This window comes from Neolamprologus multifasciatus, chromosome 6, assembly GCF_963576455.1.
Source record: "Neolamprologus multifasciatus chromosome 6, fNeoMul1.2, whole genome shotgun sequence".
Taxonomy (NCBI): Eukaryota; Metazoa; Chordata; class Actinopteri; order Cichliformes; family Cichlidae; genus Neolamprologus; species Neolamprologus multifasciatus.
In genome coordinates, this window is record NC_140444.1 from 15,059,413 (window position 1) to 15,072,646 (window position 13,234).

A 13,234-nucleotide genomic window follows, 5' to 3' on the forward strand; every position below is an offset into this window, starting at 1 on the left:
GACATTACATATAAAACTACAACAGGAGTGACTCAGACATAGCTTGGCATCTGCAGACATTGATACCCACAAGCAGAGGGTGCTATCACACAGTTTGAGGAGGTATCCACTGTTGATAAACAGCTGGTGATGTTGCACTGTGGAGAAAGTTAATTTGAAACTGTCGAAGTTGAATTCAAATAAAACGTCACATGAAGCTTGAGCACAGGAGCCAGTTTTATCACATAGATCGACCAACAAAAAACTGGTGGCAGCTACACTGTACAGTGTCTTAATCTATAATAGACATGATAGACTGCAACATGATTGTATGCAGTCTTGGATCAAAATCAAGAAATGTGTTTTGAAGAATACACTGTGATCCAACACAAAACATTTATTTGGCTAATAAATTTATCTAAGTTGTATTAAATGCTAAACCAAGGCAATTGCCTCTGATTCAGTTCTTCCTGAATTCTTATCAGTTAAAGATAATGTCTCTTATCTAACAAATTCACTCATGTGCTTTACATGGCATCATGCCATATAGAGAGATATAGCTATAACACCATGGTGATTTTCTGTTTTGAATAAAACAAGTCATCCACATTTTACATAACATCCTCTAGGTTTCTACATAAAACTGCAAAAGTTAATTCAGCTGGTTGTCAGCAAGTCGTCACAGTGCACTGGGAGAGGGAGATGTGAAGTATTTACAGTATGTTGAGCTAAAGATTAATAAATGGGTGACAAATTATAATCTTTGGCCCCTACAATGAAATAAACTGGCGACAAAGGGTCAAATTAAAAACTTGTGATCACCTTTAACCCGTTGACAATATCCAGGGCATGAATGATATAACATGGCTTTACAGTCACTAAATCTCAATATTGTAATCGGAGGCTTGGGACCAATATGACAGGGCTCTCTGTCACCATTACCAAATGAGGGAAATGATTAGAAAGATCCCTCCAACAGACCATTAGAGACTTCAAGGCACAGTGAAGCTGTGCTGGCAGCACATAGTGGCTCAACACCTTTTTCCTCCCCTTTCATTTGTCACCCGTCTGTAGGTAAGGCAGTCATGTTAGATTCTTGTGCACTGCTCACAAAGTTTCAGTGCTAAATAAATAAAGTGCTTTGTTGCTTTTGTAGCATTTGTCCTCTCAGGCTGATTGGAGAGTCTCAAATCCTGAAGCAGGACTTAGGAAATGCAGGAAGTTCAGAGTATTTCTGGGCTCTAATTTAAGTCCCACATCAGTTTGAACAGGAGCACAGGGTCACAGATATTATAATATGGGTTGTCTTTAAGATGAATAATACCAAGGCAGTCCTTCCTGCCTATGGTCTCTGCAGTGAGGCGGGGGGCCCGAGGCCTTCACTCACTTGGAGCCAGGTGAGGAAAAAAATGGCTCCTCGTCTTCAAGCGGCTTCCTTCTTTAAGAAAACAAACCTCGTCACATTAAAGTCAAATAGGAAAAAAAACCTCTCAATTCAATTCTAGTCTGTGAACTTGTGAGTGTCTCCGTACATCCAGTGCTGAGGAGGGAGGGCCACTTCATTAAGGTGGCCGCAATCACTGCTGCATTTACATGACTGGATCAACATGGACAGCCTCTGAAACCGCTCACCATCCGGGCACGCAAAGGTCACAGGCACGGTGCGGGTGCGGCGTGGCGAGCAGCACCGTCCATCCGTACACACGCCGCAGTAGTTGGGCCTGTAGAGGCGAATGCTCACACATTCCCCATAGGACAGGTGGATTGGCTCTGCGACTTTCTCAGTTGGGGAGCAGGTTTTCCCTTTCTGTGATCGAGTTATGAAAGCAGAGAGATAAGAGTTATAACCTGGGTCATAATGATTATTATTAGTTGGAATCAAGATAAATTAATAAATAAATAATCTAACAAGCTCTGATTTATACCCCCATCTGTGCCTTACAGAGTGGCAGCTTAAAGCAGCTTTATACTCATAGTCTGTTTCACATTAAGAGGACTAGACTTCCAAAGCAGGGAATCAGAGAGGGATTATTTTTAGATAAATGTGATTATATTTAAGGTTAAATATTTATTCAACATTTGAGTGTCCTCTGCTGTTAAATACACCAACACCTATGACAGCTCTTGGCAGCAGAGCTTTTAACTCAGTGGAGCAGAGTAAAAGAGTTCTTACCGTGTCCAACGTGTAGGATTAATATAGACACACAACTTCCCTGGGCTTGAGTACACAGACAGAGCCTAGCTATGGACAGTTGCTTGGCAGGAATGCTGAGGGTGGGGGACTATATTTAAAAAGGCGCCGGGCTGCCACCAAAACACTGCTGAGTAAATCAGCACTGCCCAGTTCCCAGTGGATGTGGAGCTTCCCGAAAGTACCGCTAAGATAATCTCTGTTCTTAAGCTCTGGATAAAGATGGCTTTAGCACTAAGAGCATGTTTACTCAGTGCCAGAACATCTAATTTTTCATTCAAGCAAAATTAAAGGTACTGTTTTTGCACGAGGAGTCAAACGCAGATACAGGTTAAATAATAAGCGTTATCACAATTCAGCAAAGTACTGCGTGAGAGATAAGTTGCTATTACAAGTTATCTCGGCAGTGATACGGCTGTTTGAACTATGGTCCCTGTCTGCGTCTGTCTCATTCCTTCGTTCAGATCACGCTCAGTCCATCTCACCTTAGCTGGGACCGCCAGGCTGTGACACGGCCGTATGGTGCAGATTCTGGTCTGTCTCTCCATCTTGCACTGAGGGTTCTTGTTGGTGAGACGTGAAGAAACACCCATCCCACAGCTGCGAGAGCACGGGGACCAGTCGGTGGTCTGTACTGCACACTTGTTCTCCTTCAGCGGGATCCACACTGAGGAATGTATGTGGGTTACGGAGGGTGGGTGAAAGGCAGGGAGAAAAATGACACCAATTAGAGCAGAGATTCTTGATCTGGAGGTCAGGTACCTCGTCAATGTCTATGAGATAAACTGCCATGAAATTTGGTTCAGACGTTCATCCCCACTTTTGGATCAGCTTTGGTGATTAGTGGCTTTTCATTCTCTTTCCATTCATCCCCAACCGGTCGTGGCAGATGGGGGTGTTTTATCTTCCCAGTGTCACAAAGTGCTTGCTCATAGGGAGTTGTGCGATTGTTGGGCTTTCTATCTAATATAGTAGGGTCGTAACCTTACAATATAAAGTACCTCAAGGCAGCTGTTTTTGTGAAATGGTGCTATATAAGTAAACCTGAACTGAATTAAATTGAATCTAGCACTACTATTGAGTGATAGTTTATCTGCTGGTCAGGTTTATTTACCCAATTGCCTTTTCTTCATTGTTAACAGCAAGATAGAAGGTCACCAAGAATATAAATACAGATAAGTAACTGATAGCAAATCAGAGCAAAGCAGATGATAAATTTGGGATCTCCTGCAGTGTTGCTCTTGTGAAAGGCAAATGTGAGCACATCTGTGTCTGAGGCTAACATTGTGATTGTGAAAAACTCTGTTCTCATATTCTCAGAGTACAGTAAAAGTACTGCCATTATGTAACAACTTTACCTTGTGATGCAAGGTGCTGGTCTGCCACCGGGGATAACATGACCACTGTCTGGCCTGAAGATATTTCAGCATGAGGACCGAAAGAGCCCTTTCTACCACCTCATTTACACAGCCTAGAACAATTGAACTACCTATATAGAGAATCTTTAATATTATACAACCAATGTAAATAAGCAGTACTTAAACTTACTAAAATATGAACTACACTGCAAGAAACAGTTTGCATACCAGGCAAGTGTTTGTAGCCACGCTCACTGTGCCAGCTGCTGGGTTTGACGTCTGTAAGCTGGTTGGCTAGGACCAGGTCATTTTCAGGGTGGCGCGGCACAGGATGGAGCCGAGGTCTGTGCGGGTGTTGTTGTGGAGGATGCACCTGCGCAGAGAGATACGCAAGATTAGATGGTTGCAGTTCATCTTTGCCATGACCGTGTCCGACTTTTGTGTGCTTTTCCCCACAGTGGGTGTAACCCCTGATTTTCAAGGGGTTAGGTGTTTTAAAGCACTTAATAACAGTACCTGCTCTCAGCAAGCGAACCAGATACTGTTAATCAGAAAGGTTTCGGCATCCTTGCACCAGAGGCTTTACTACGGTGGCTTGTATTAGTTTGCCACAGCAACTCCAAATTATAGTAAACAAAATAAGAAAATATAATGTTTGATAACTGATTTTTTAAAAGTTTTTGGCCAAATTGTTTAATTCAATACACAATTAGCAAGTCCATCCACAGTGATTTTTTACCTCCAGTATCATCAAACTTTTCACAAATTCCTGACAAACTCAATGTAACAAACCTGATGCTTAGGTGGAAGGCGCCATGTGCCCTTATTGCAGTCGACAGTGAAGCAGCACTGCCCAGGTATCCTAACCAAGCGTGGGTAGGGGCAGGATGGTGAAGCTGGTGGCAGCTTGTTGCTACAGAGAGGCGCGCAGCCAACAGCGCCATCAATGCAGGTGCACTGGTGTTTACATCCAGCACGGAAACTTTCGCCATTCTGGTAGATCCTTCCATTGTACTCACATGTGCGCCCCTCCGATTTTGCTGAAAACACACATATTACTCGCTGCTTCTGACTTCATCAACACCAACAGTGACACAGGACACTAAAAAAATCCCACAGGACAAATGAGATCAAAAAGTGAGTGGATACAAAGAAGTGGGAAGTGTCAGACCCCCCGTCTCGTAGGCATGGAAGAACCAGCTATTCATAGTTTGTGGGGCAGCACCGGCATGGTGCAGAAGGAAAGAGTATTTTTATCCCTGAAACCCCCTGTTGCTGTCATAAAACATCTACTACTCATTAAAATGTCTCCTGCTGTGCAAGGTTCCATGTTTCTAAATCACAAACCTAAGAAAGCTTATGACCTTTGTCGCACCTTTTCGGCTTTTCTTTTACACTCAGTATATAAACTACATTTTCTTGCATTTTAATACTTCAGATGTAGCTGAAGCTCCTCTGAGATTTCTTCCCTCCCAGCATTCATTGTTTTCTCACCTCGGCATATGCCCCAGGCCATGGTCACGTCATTGCCATAATTACACTCCAGCCCTTTGTGGTGGTCGCAAGGCCTCGCAGGGCTGCAATCTTGGTTAAGCTGTGCAGCACACACCTTGCAGCATCCACACCTGTCTGAGACGGAGCTCACGCCCGGAGGGCAGACCGGGGGCTCTGCGGGGCACTCACACAACGCTGGGCAGCGAGCAGTCACCTGAAAGATGCACATATTCAGACAAAGCTCAGAACACGACTTGTATGTGTGTGTGTGTAGCATTTTCCATTATTACTGTTATTATTATCATCAAAATAAAACAGTCAAAAATAAAAACAATAAACCCGGCTTGCATCTATAACCCAATTGTAAAGAAGTCTCCTGGTACTTGGAACGGAAAATTCCCACAATTGTGTGGATGAGCTCTGGCACATGTATGTTTGAATTTCTATTATCTTGTAGACACCCCAGGGTTTGTGACAGATCATCATTATTATTATAATTTTTTTTTGTTGGTCATTCATCCAGATATGAAGCATTGTAGTAAATCTATACAGTAAGTCAAGTTACTGCTGGTCAGCCTTCTCTGAGTGTCTAGACAACTCAGGGTTTGTACTCAGCCCCCTGCTGGCTCGTGATTTGAGTCATGGCTCAGTACTAGAGCCAACTTGTTCCAGTCTTTTAGGAATCAGCATGCTACTATGCTCTAAAAAAATAAGACATGAGTAGACAAGCTGATTACCGGAAAGGCAAACTTCATCAGAAAAAAATATTCATCATTATATAAGTGGAGGTGCAGTGCCACTGTTAAACTCACTTGTTTTCTTTTCTTTTCTCTCATTCTCTCTCTCTCTCTTTTTAATTACTTTAAACAAATAAAGTACAGTAAAATCTGCTGCTGGCTCATGAGGATTAATTTGTTTCCATGAAGGAGTGTTTGTTGTTCAGACTCGGTAGCTCAAAGTTTAAGGGCACTTTTACTGTCACAAGTACTTTTAATCTTTAAGTAGACTCACATACTTAATCTTACCTGTGTGATGACGGCTGTTGTCAGTAGAGTCAGATAGATGAGAAATGTCATGATTATCCTTAAAAGTTAAAAAACAAACAAAAAAAAAACCCTACAAGTAATTTTAAAACAACAATTTCAAGCAGAAATCGAAGGAAATATTATTGAGCTTCATTAATTTCACATGAAGATTCTAGTTTCTTTTTCTCATTAGCTCGGACTTCTATCCTTTTTTTTTTTCTAAAGGGCTGAAGAGCTAAACTCTAATTTATAACCGATGGACTACGTAAGACCCCGCCTCTCTCCGTACTACTAACCAATCAGCGTGCAGGTAACAGCCCAGATCCTTTCTTTTCCCAATGGGCGTGACGTTACCGAGCGGATAGTTTGCTGATTGGTGGGCGGGTTTTGAAATGAATGGAGCCATTGATAAAAATCTCAGGGGCGCTCTGTTTGCTTTATGAGTTAAAAATGAAATTGTAACAGCTCCTTTCAAGTCACACTTAGCACATTCCTGCTACCACTGAGTAAACACACTCAGCTGAGCCAGACAGCCATGCAACATTAATAAGACCTCCACCTTTGGGGAAATAAGGGAGCAGGAGGAATTCCTTCTTTTTTTGTTCTAAGCCAGGGCAGAAAATTAAAGTGGAGTGCATTAAACAAACATTAACATAATATGAGGGGCAGAGTGAAAATACTCGACTTTGTCTGTGTCCATCATGTTCTAAGAATAAGTGTTTCCAAAGTTTTTAAGTGTAGATTTTGATTGTTTTGCTTTCGCTGTGAATTCAGGTGGACTGCCTGTTTCTATTATTTCTAACCACATGGTGCTGACACGGGAATGATGATGATATGATTGCTTGGAAAGAATGGTGAAGCTGAGGTTAAAAGTAAGATTTTTTTTTAAGGGTAACACATGTTGATCGGTCTCCTCTTTCGCTGCCATCTTTTTTTTCTTTCTTTAACCACAGGTTTCCAGCCACGCCTGTCCTAAAACAGAGACCTCTTTAGAAGAAAGTAACGTGATAGGTAGGTGTTTTGAAAGTTAGGATCCTGCTATGAATGTCAAGTTATTGTAAAGTTCTAGTTCTTAGGCTCATTTAATTTTAGGCTTTAAAGAGGATTCAATTTTTAAAAAATTTGTGTTACCATCACTACTCACTCAAAATATTTTTTACCTCCAGCTAAAGGGATGAAAGCTTTGTGCTTTAATTTTCAAAAATAATAACAAAACAAAACGAAAAAAATATTATTATATAATTTTTAAACTAATTTCTTTGCCTTTTTCCCCCTAAAATATATTTTTTATGTATCAATTTAAGCTGCATTTCTCAGTGCATTTGTACATATAGGTGTCATGGTACTGAGTGTATGACCCAGTGTTTCCAAGCTTCTGGACATTATGCTGTTTATTTTCGGATATTCAATGTGATTCTTCCTCGTAGTTATTTTTACGTCATGTATTAAGTATGTTTCTGTTAGCCTTTAGTTCTTTGTGACTTGTGAGTTTTTTCCCTTAGTGTCTTCTTCTCTGTCTTGTCTTCACGTTTGTTTTTCTCTTGTCTCCGTGTTTGGAGTTTACTTTCTGTCTTCCCAGTCAGTCATGTCTCCATGTCTGTTTCTCCCTGTGTCCCTGTGTCAAGCCTGTGTGGCTTAGTCCTCATCTCCGTGTTTATTGTACTCCCTGCTTTATTTGGACAGTCTCCTGTCCTGCGTACATTATTTTCAGTTCTGCTCCCCCTGTCCTGTTAGTCTGTATTAGCTCTCCTGTGTGGATTTTAGTTTCCCCTCTCCCTCTGCTTGTTGTCTGGTTATTCCTATTTGCAGTGTTTCCCTTGTTTATCCCAAGTTCCCTAGTTTCGGTTTCCTCCTGGGTTGGGTTTGTATTTTGTATGTTTGAATTTTCAAGTATCTTATTGCAGCAAATAAAGTTGTCTCCTTTCGTTTATTCCCCTGTGTCTGAGTCTTGCGTCTGGGTCCTGCCTTGCCTGCCGTACAGTTGTACACAACAGTAATCACAATCTATGAAAATGAGAACTGACAATCTCACTGCACACTGCACTGCACATAATATATTTGTATACGAAATAACCCACTTCCTTCTGAAATGTTCCTGTGGAAACTGAGCACTGCTGTAGGTGCCCACCCTTCTACTTAATCCCACGGTGTGCTCCTACCATGTGACATATATTAGATGTTGTTTACAATCACTTGACAAGCAATGCTCTTCAGTTTGGGAGCACAGCTGCACATCTCATGGCTATTTGGTGGTTCCCAACTAAAGTTTTAATCCAGTTGCTACAGCATGAACAGTCAAAACAATGAAGATATGCATGTTTCCTGTTCCTTCCCATCATGAGTCTTCCTGGTGACTCATTTTGCGACCAAAATTTTGTGACTCATTGATGATTTCACAGCTGATTTCAGTCCTGACAAAGCCATGTGGCAAACCACTCTTAAATCAGTAATGGGAATATCTCTAAGATCAGCTTTATGACTTTGGTTTGGTTTCTTGAAACCAGCTTTGTGGTTCAGATAGATATTCTAACAACAGTTTAACTCTGTAGATAGATAGATGGATACATTATTGATCCCACGAGAGAAATTCTTGTGTAACAGCAACATAAATAAGAAAAATAGAACAATCTAAAATATATAAACAACATAGTTAAAGTAAAAGTGCCACAGGTGCATCCTGAGATTTTTTTTAATTGAACACAACATTGATAAAAACAACAAATACCAAATAGGTCAAGATACAGAAAATGTAAAAGGCTGAGATTGTTGAACAGAGTAATGCAAATTGAATGAATAAATAATGTTTACACTACAAACCTGAGAAAGAGCTACAAGAATGTATAATACAGAAATATGTGTGTGGGATCTCAAGCCTAACAGGTGTGTACACCTGTCACAGCAAGAAGAGGTATTGTACAATTTCACAGAGGATGGTAGGAATGATTTCCTGAAGCGCTCTTTATGGCAGCAGGATTGAAGGAGCTCTGCTGCCTCACTAGTGCTGAGTGGAGTCGGTTAGATGGATTGTCCATGATGGCAAGCAGTTTGTTCATTGACCTCCTGACCCTCACTGACTCAAACAACTCCAGATTCTGGCCAGTGGTGATTGCAGCCTTGTGAATCAGTTTGCTGATCCTGATTTACAGTATATGTTATTTTATTTATATTATTAAATTAACTCAGGATTATATACTTTTTTTCAGAATAACAATGAAAATCTTGTGTCGTGTATGGAGCACAGGCATTAAAACACACCTCATCTGGGTAGACGGTGTTTTGGGAGTAATCCTGGGACATTTGGATTCAACACTGAACCCTCTGGAGATGTTGTTGGCCTATCAGCGAAACGAAGGAGGGCACCCACTTGACAACCCAGAAAACTGCCACCACTCAGTTGACCAGTTCATAGAGCCCAAGCTGCAGATCTTATGGGTGCACCTTAGGGATATAAAACCAAGTCAACAAACTGAATCTTGAAAATGAATAATCATCTTGAACAGTTTCCTCACTTGTGATTTTAAACTGTTAACACACTGTAGAGAGCTGGAGTGTTAAAAAGAAGGATGCTGGTGGACACTGGACAGAACTGGACTAGTGTTTCCATTGAGTACACCAGTCAAAATTTCCTGACTGGAGTCATGGCTCCTGCTTTATAAAAGGAAACCACGTCCGGAAACTGTCAGTCATAGCTCTAATGGTATGACGAGAGAGACAAAGTCACGGCCCATCTATTTTAATCCTCTGGTGGTCATGGTACAGGGAGAGGTCTGAAAGTCCTGTGACTACTTCTTTTCTCAGCGTCTCCACTGATGCCTAATAAGAGAGAATCAGAAGCATGAACACTTCACTTTGACGAGGGTAGAAAGCTAATGCTGAAGGAGATCAGACTGTTTTTAAACAGGAAAACACTTTATGCAGGAAACTGTTTGTGAGAAGTTTTATTAGGATTTGTAGTAGTTCTATAGTTTTATTTGATTTCTGCTTGTTTATGTATTTGTGTCTTAGTGACCCTGAAAAAATGCGGTTCATTGGAAGGATTTTAGCCTTCGAAATATCTTTACTTCAGAGAATTATAATGTTCATTTAACTCAGAACACTTTAATGTGGGAGATATAAATAACCTTTCTCCAAGCTGAGATTAAAATAGAGTTTAAGTGACTACTGGGAAAAATTTCCTTCTAATTTAATGAGGAAGTGGACTACAGTTTCACCATAATGACATTCTTTAAATACAGTTATGTAACATAAGCCCAGGGGGCTCTCAAGCGAAAGACTGAGCACCTAGAAAAGGGCACTATATAAATTTGAGGTGGTGTATGAAGATTACCAGAAGACAAAAGAATGGAAAATAATTTGCGGTGCACAAATTTGTTGTCTTAGTTTAGACCATTTTCAAAATCTAATGTTGCACATGGGCCTCAATGTTGTATCCATTTGGTGGGACTGTTGATATAGATTAAAGGCCTGCCCAGAGTTTGATAAGAATTAAATAAAATGTTCTGAGAAGGCAATGAAAACCAACTACTGTAGTTAAAATAAGGTACATTCCCCTTGCATGAAATATGAAACAATTAAGTAAAGCAGATCTACCCCAAAATGGACTGTACTTTTTTACTGTTCTCCACAGAGCAAAAATACGAATAACACAATATCAGAGAATAAACATACTTAAGTGTAAAATTAAAGAACTCACAATGAAGAATTGTTACTTTCACAAACAGAATATTGCATTTTTTTATTATTAGATTACTACAGAAATGTTAACTTTGTGGTGGCTGCCCTATGTGTGGATGTCTGTGTCTACAGTTTGTTTGCTTTTTTCAAGCAATAAAAGCTTTATTTGCCACATGCAGGTTGCCTTGCAGTGAAATGGGACCCCCTCCGACCTTACACACACAACACAGACATTACATGGGCATACAAGTCGGAGATCGGTAGCGTTACAGAAAAACACTGAAATATACACTACAGTGAGAAAGTACAAGAGGAAAAAAAGAGACCTCTACTATGCTGTGCTTCCATGGTAGGATAGCACTTAGTATGTATGCCAAGATCTTTCAATAAAAGTGGACATAAAAGGCACAAAAGTGTCGAGCCATCCCTCAATTCTTTATATTTCACTTCCAAGGAGCAGAAGTGGTCTTGAGCTATAGTTCTCCGGGATTTATAAAGATATTTCAAAGTTTTTTAGTCCATCCCTTGTACCTGAATGCTTAATACTTATCTATGAATCATTTCAACATAAAAAATGCACCTAACTCCTAAAATAGTATTGTTGCACAAAGAGCCTGATTCCTAAAGAGCTATTATTTGCAAACTTGGCATTTCTTGGGATAGTGTGTCCTTAAAAGATTTGAGGAAACTGGACAAGTGGGGGACAAAATAAGACCTAAAAGCAGGCCTAAAAACTCAATTTGAACTTTTTGGTTGAAATTATTGTCAGTACATATGGAAGAGGTCAAAAGAGTCGGCTGTGTCATGCTTTGTGGCTGCATTCCAGTCAGTGGTGTTGGGGACCCAGAAAAGTACCATCAAATTTTTATCCATCATGCAATACCATCTGAAAACATTGGATTGGCATCAGCTTCATTTCTCAACATGGTGATCCCAACACTAATGATCCCAAACACACTGGTCCCAGATATGCAGCAAAACCTGGATAGAAAAACACAGTGGGACATTGTCTGTGAAGGTTCTCAGTCATCCAGGTCATCGTAGTCAAAGGAGCTTGCAAAGAAAAGCGTCTGGACTTCTTTAAGTTACTTGAAGACGTTTCACCTCTCATCCGAGAGGCTTCTTCAGTTCTAAGGTCAAATGGTGGAGAGTCCCAGATATAACCCTAGTGGGAGTGTCCCCCCACAGAGGGACAAAAGGACCCCCTGATGATCCTCTAATCGCCTGAGCCAAGGTGTGGAACTGGGTGTGGGTCCCAATCAGCCAGAGTTTCGGGTGATTTCATTGTGAAACCTGGCCCCACCTTATCATGCGAATTCCTGAGGTCAGATGGCCCAGGGTGTGAGTGGGCCTTAAGGCGTCTGGGAAGGGATCTCAAAACTGGATTATAGATGGCAGAGAGTTGGTGTCGTAAACCACCGCCTCTGTTCAAAGATGGTCGCTCACAGTGGACATAGATGGCTTCTTTCACTCCTCTTTCAAACCATCTGTCCTCCTGGGTACTCTTCCTACTCTTCCTTTTTCAAAGGAAGAGTACCCAGCCACTGGTACAGATATGTAGACGACACCTGGGTCAAAATCAAGACACAAGAAGTGGAATCCTTCACTGCGCACATCAACGCTGTGGATAAAAACATCAAGTTCACCAGGGAAGACACGAAGGATGACTGTTTGCCTTTCCTGGACTGCGCTGTGCACATTGAAGAGAACGGCAACCTCAACATCGAAGTTTACCGGAAGCCCACACACACGGACCAGTACCTCCTGTTTGACTCCCCTCACCCTCTGGAACACAAACTTGGAGTAATTAGGACCCTACACCACCGTGCAGAACATGTTCCCTCTAAGCCTGAAGGGAAAAAGAAGGAACACACACATGTAAAGGAAGCACTCAAAACGTGCGGCTATCCTAAATGGGCGTTTTTAAAGTCAGCAAAGAGGCACAGAAAAGAAGATCAGACACCAGCGAGGGAGGATAAGAAGGACAGGCGCAACAACATTGTCATCCCCTATGTAGCCGGTGTATCAGAGAAACTCAGGAGGGTTTTCTCCAAGCATGACATCCCGGTGTACTTCAGACCCAGCAACACACTCAGACAAAAACTGGTTCACCCGAAAGACAAAACGCCAAAACACAGACTTAACAATGTGGTGTATGCCGTACAGTGCAGCGAGGAATGCCCAGACCTCTACATTGGAGAGACCAAACAGCCACTTCACAAGCGCATGGCACAACACAGAAGAGCGACCTCCACAGGACAAGATTCAGCTGTCCATCTGCATCTTAAGGATAAAGGACACTCTTTCGAGGATGCCAATGTTCACATTTTGGACAGAGAGGACAGATGGTTTGAAAGAGGAGTGAAAGAAGCCATCTATGTCCACTGTGAGCGACCATCTTTGAACAGAGGCGGTGGTTTACGACACCAACTCTCTGCCATCTATAATCCAGTTTTGAGATCCCTTCCCAGATGCCTTAAGGCCCACTCACACCCTGGGCCATCTGACCTCAG

General features: G+C 41.5%; 1 protein-coding gene across 1 annotated transcript; it reads right to left on the minus strand.

Moving 5' to 3' along the window:
• Window positions 1-203: 203 nt before the first annotated feature.
• Window positions 204-6,277, minus strand: LOC146516676 (CCN family member 1-like). The gene is made up of 6 exons (XM_085163236.1): window positions 6,048-6,277; window positions 5,023-5,236; window positions 4,321-4,568; window positions 3,757-3,901; window positions 2,656-2,837; window positions 204-1,786 (listed from the first exon to the last, which is right to left on the minus strand). The coding sequence occupies exons 1-6, from the start codon at window positions 6,096-6,098 to the stop codon at window positions 1,481-1,483; spliced, it is 1,146 nt and encodes a 381-aa protein (XP_085019362.1). The 5' UTR covers window positions 6,099-6,277; the 3' UTR covers window positions 204-1,480.
• Between the last annotated feature and the right edge of the window lie 6,957 nt (window positions 6,278-13,234).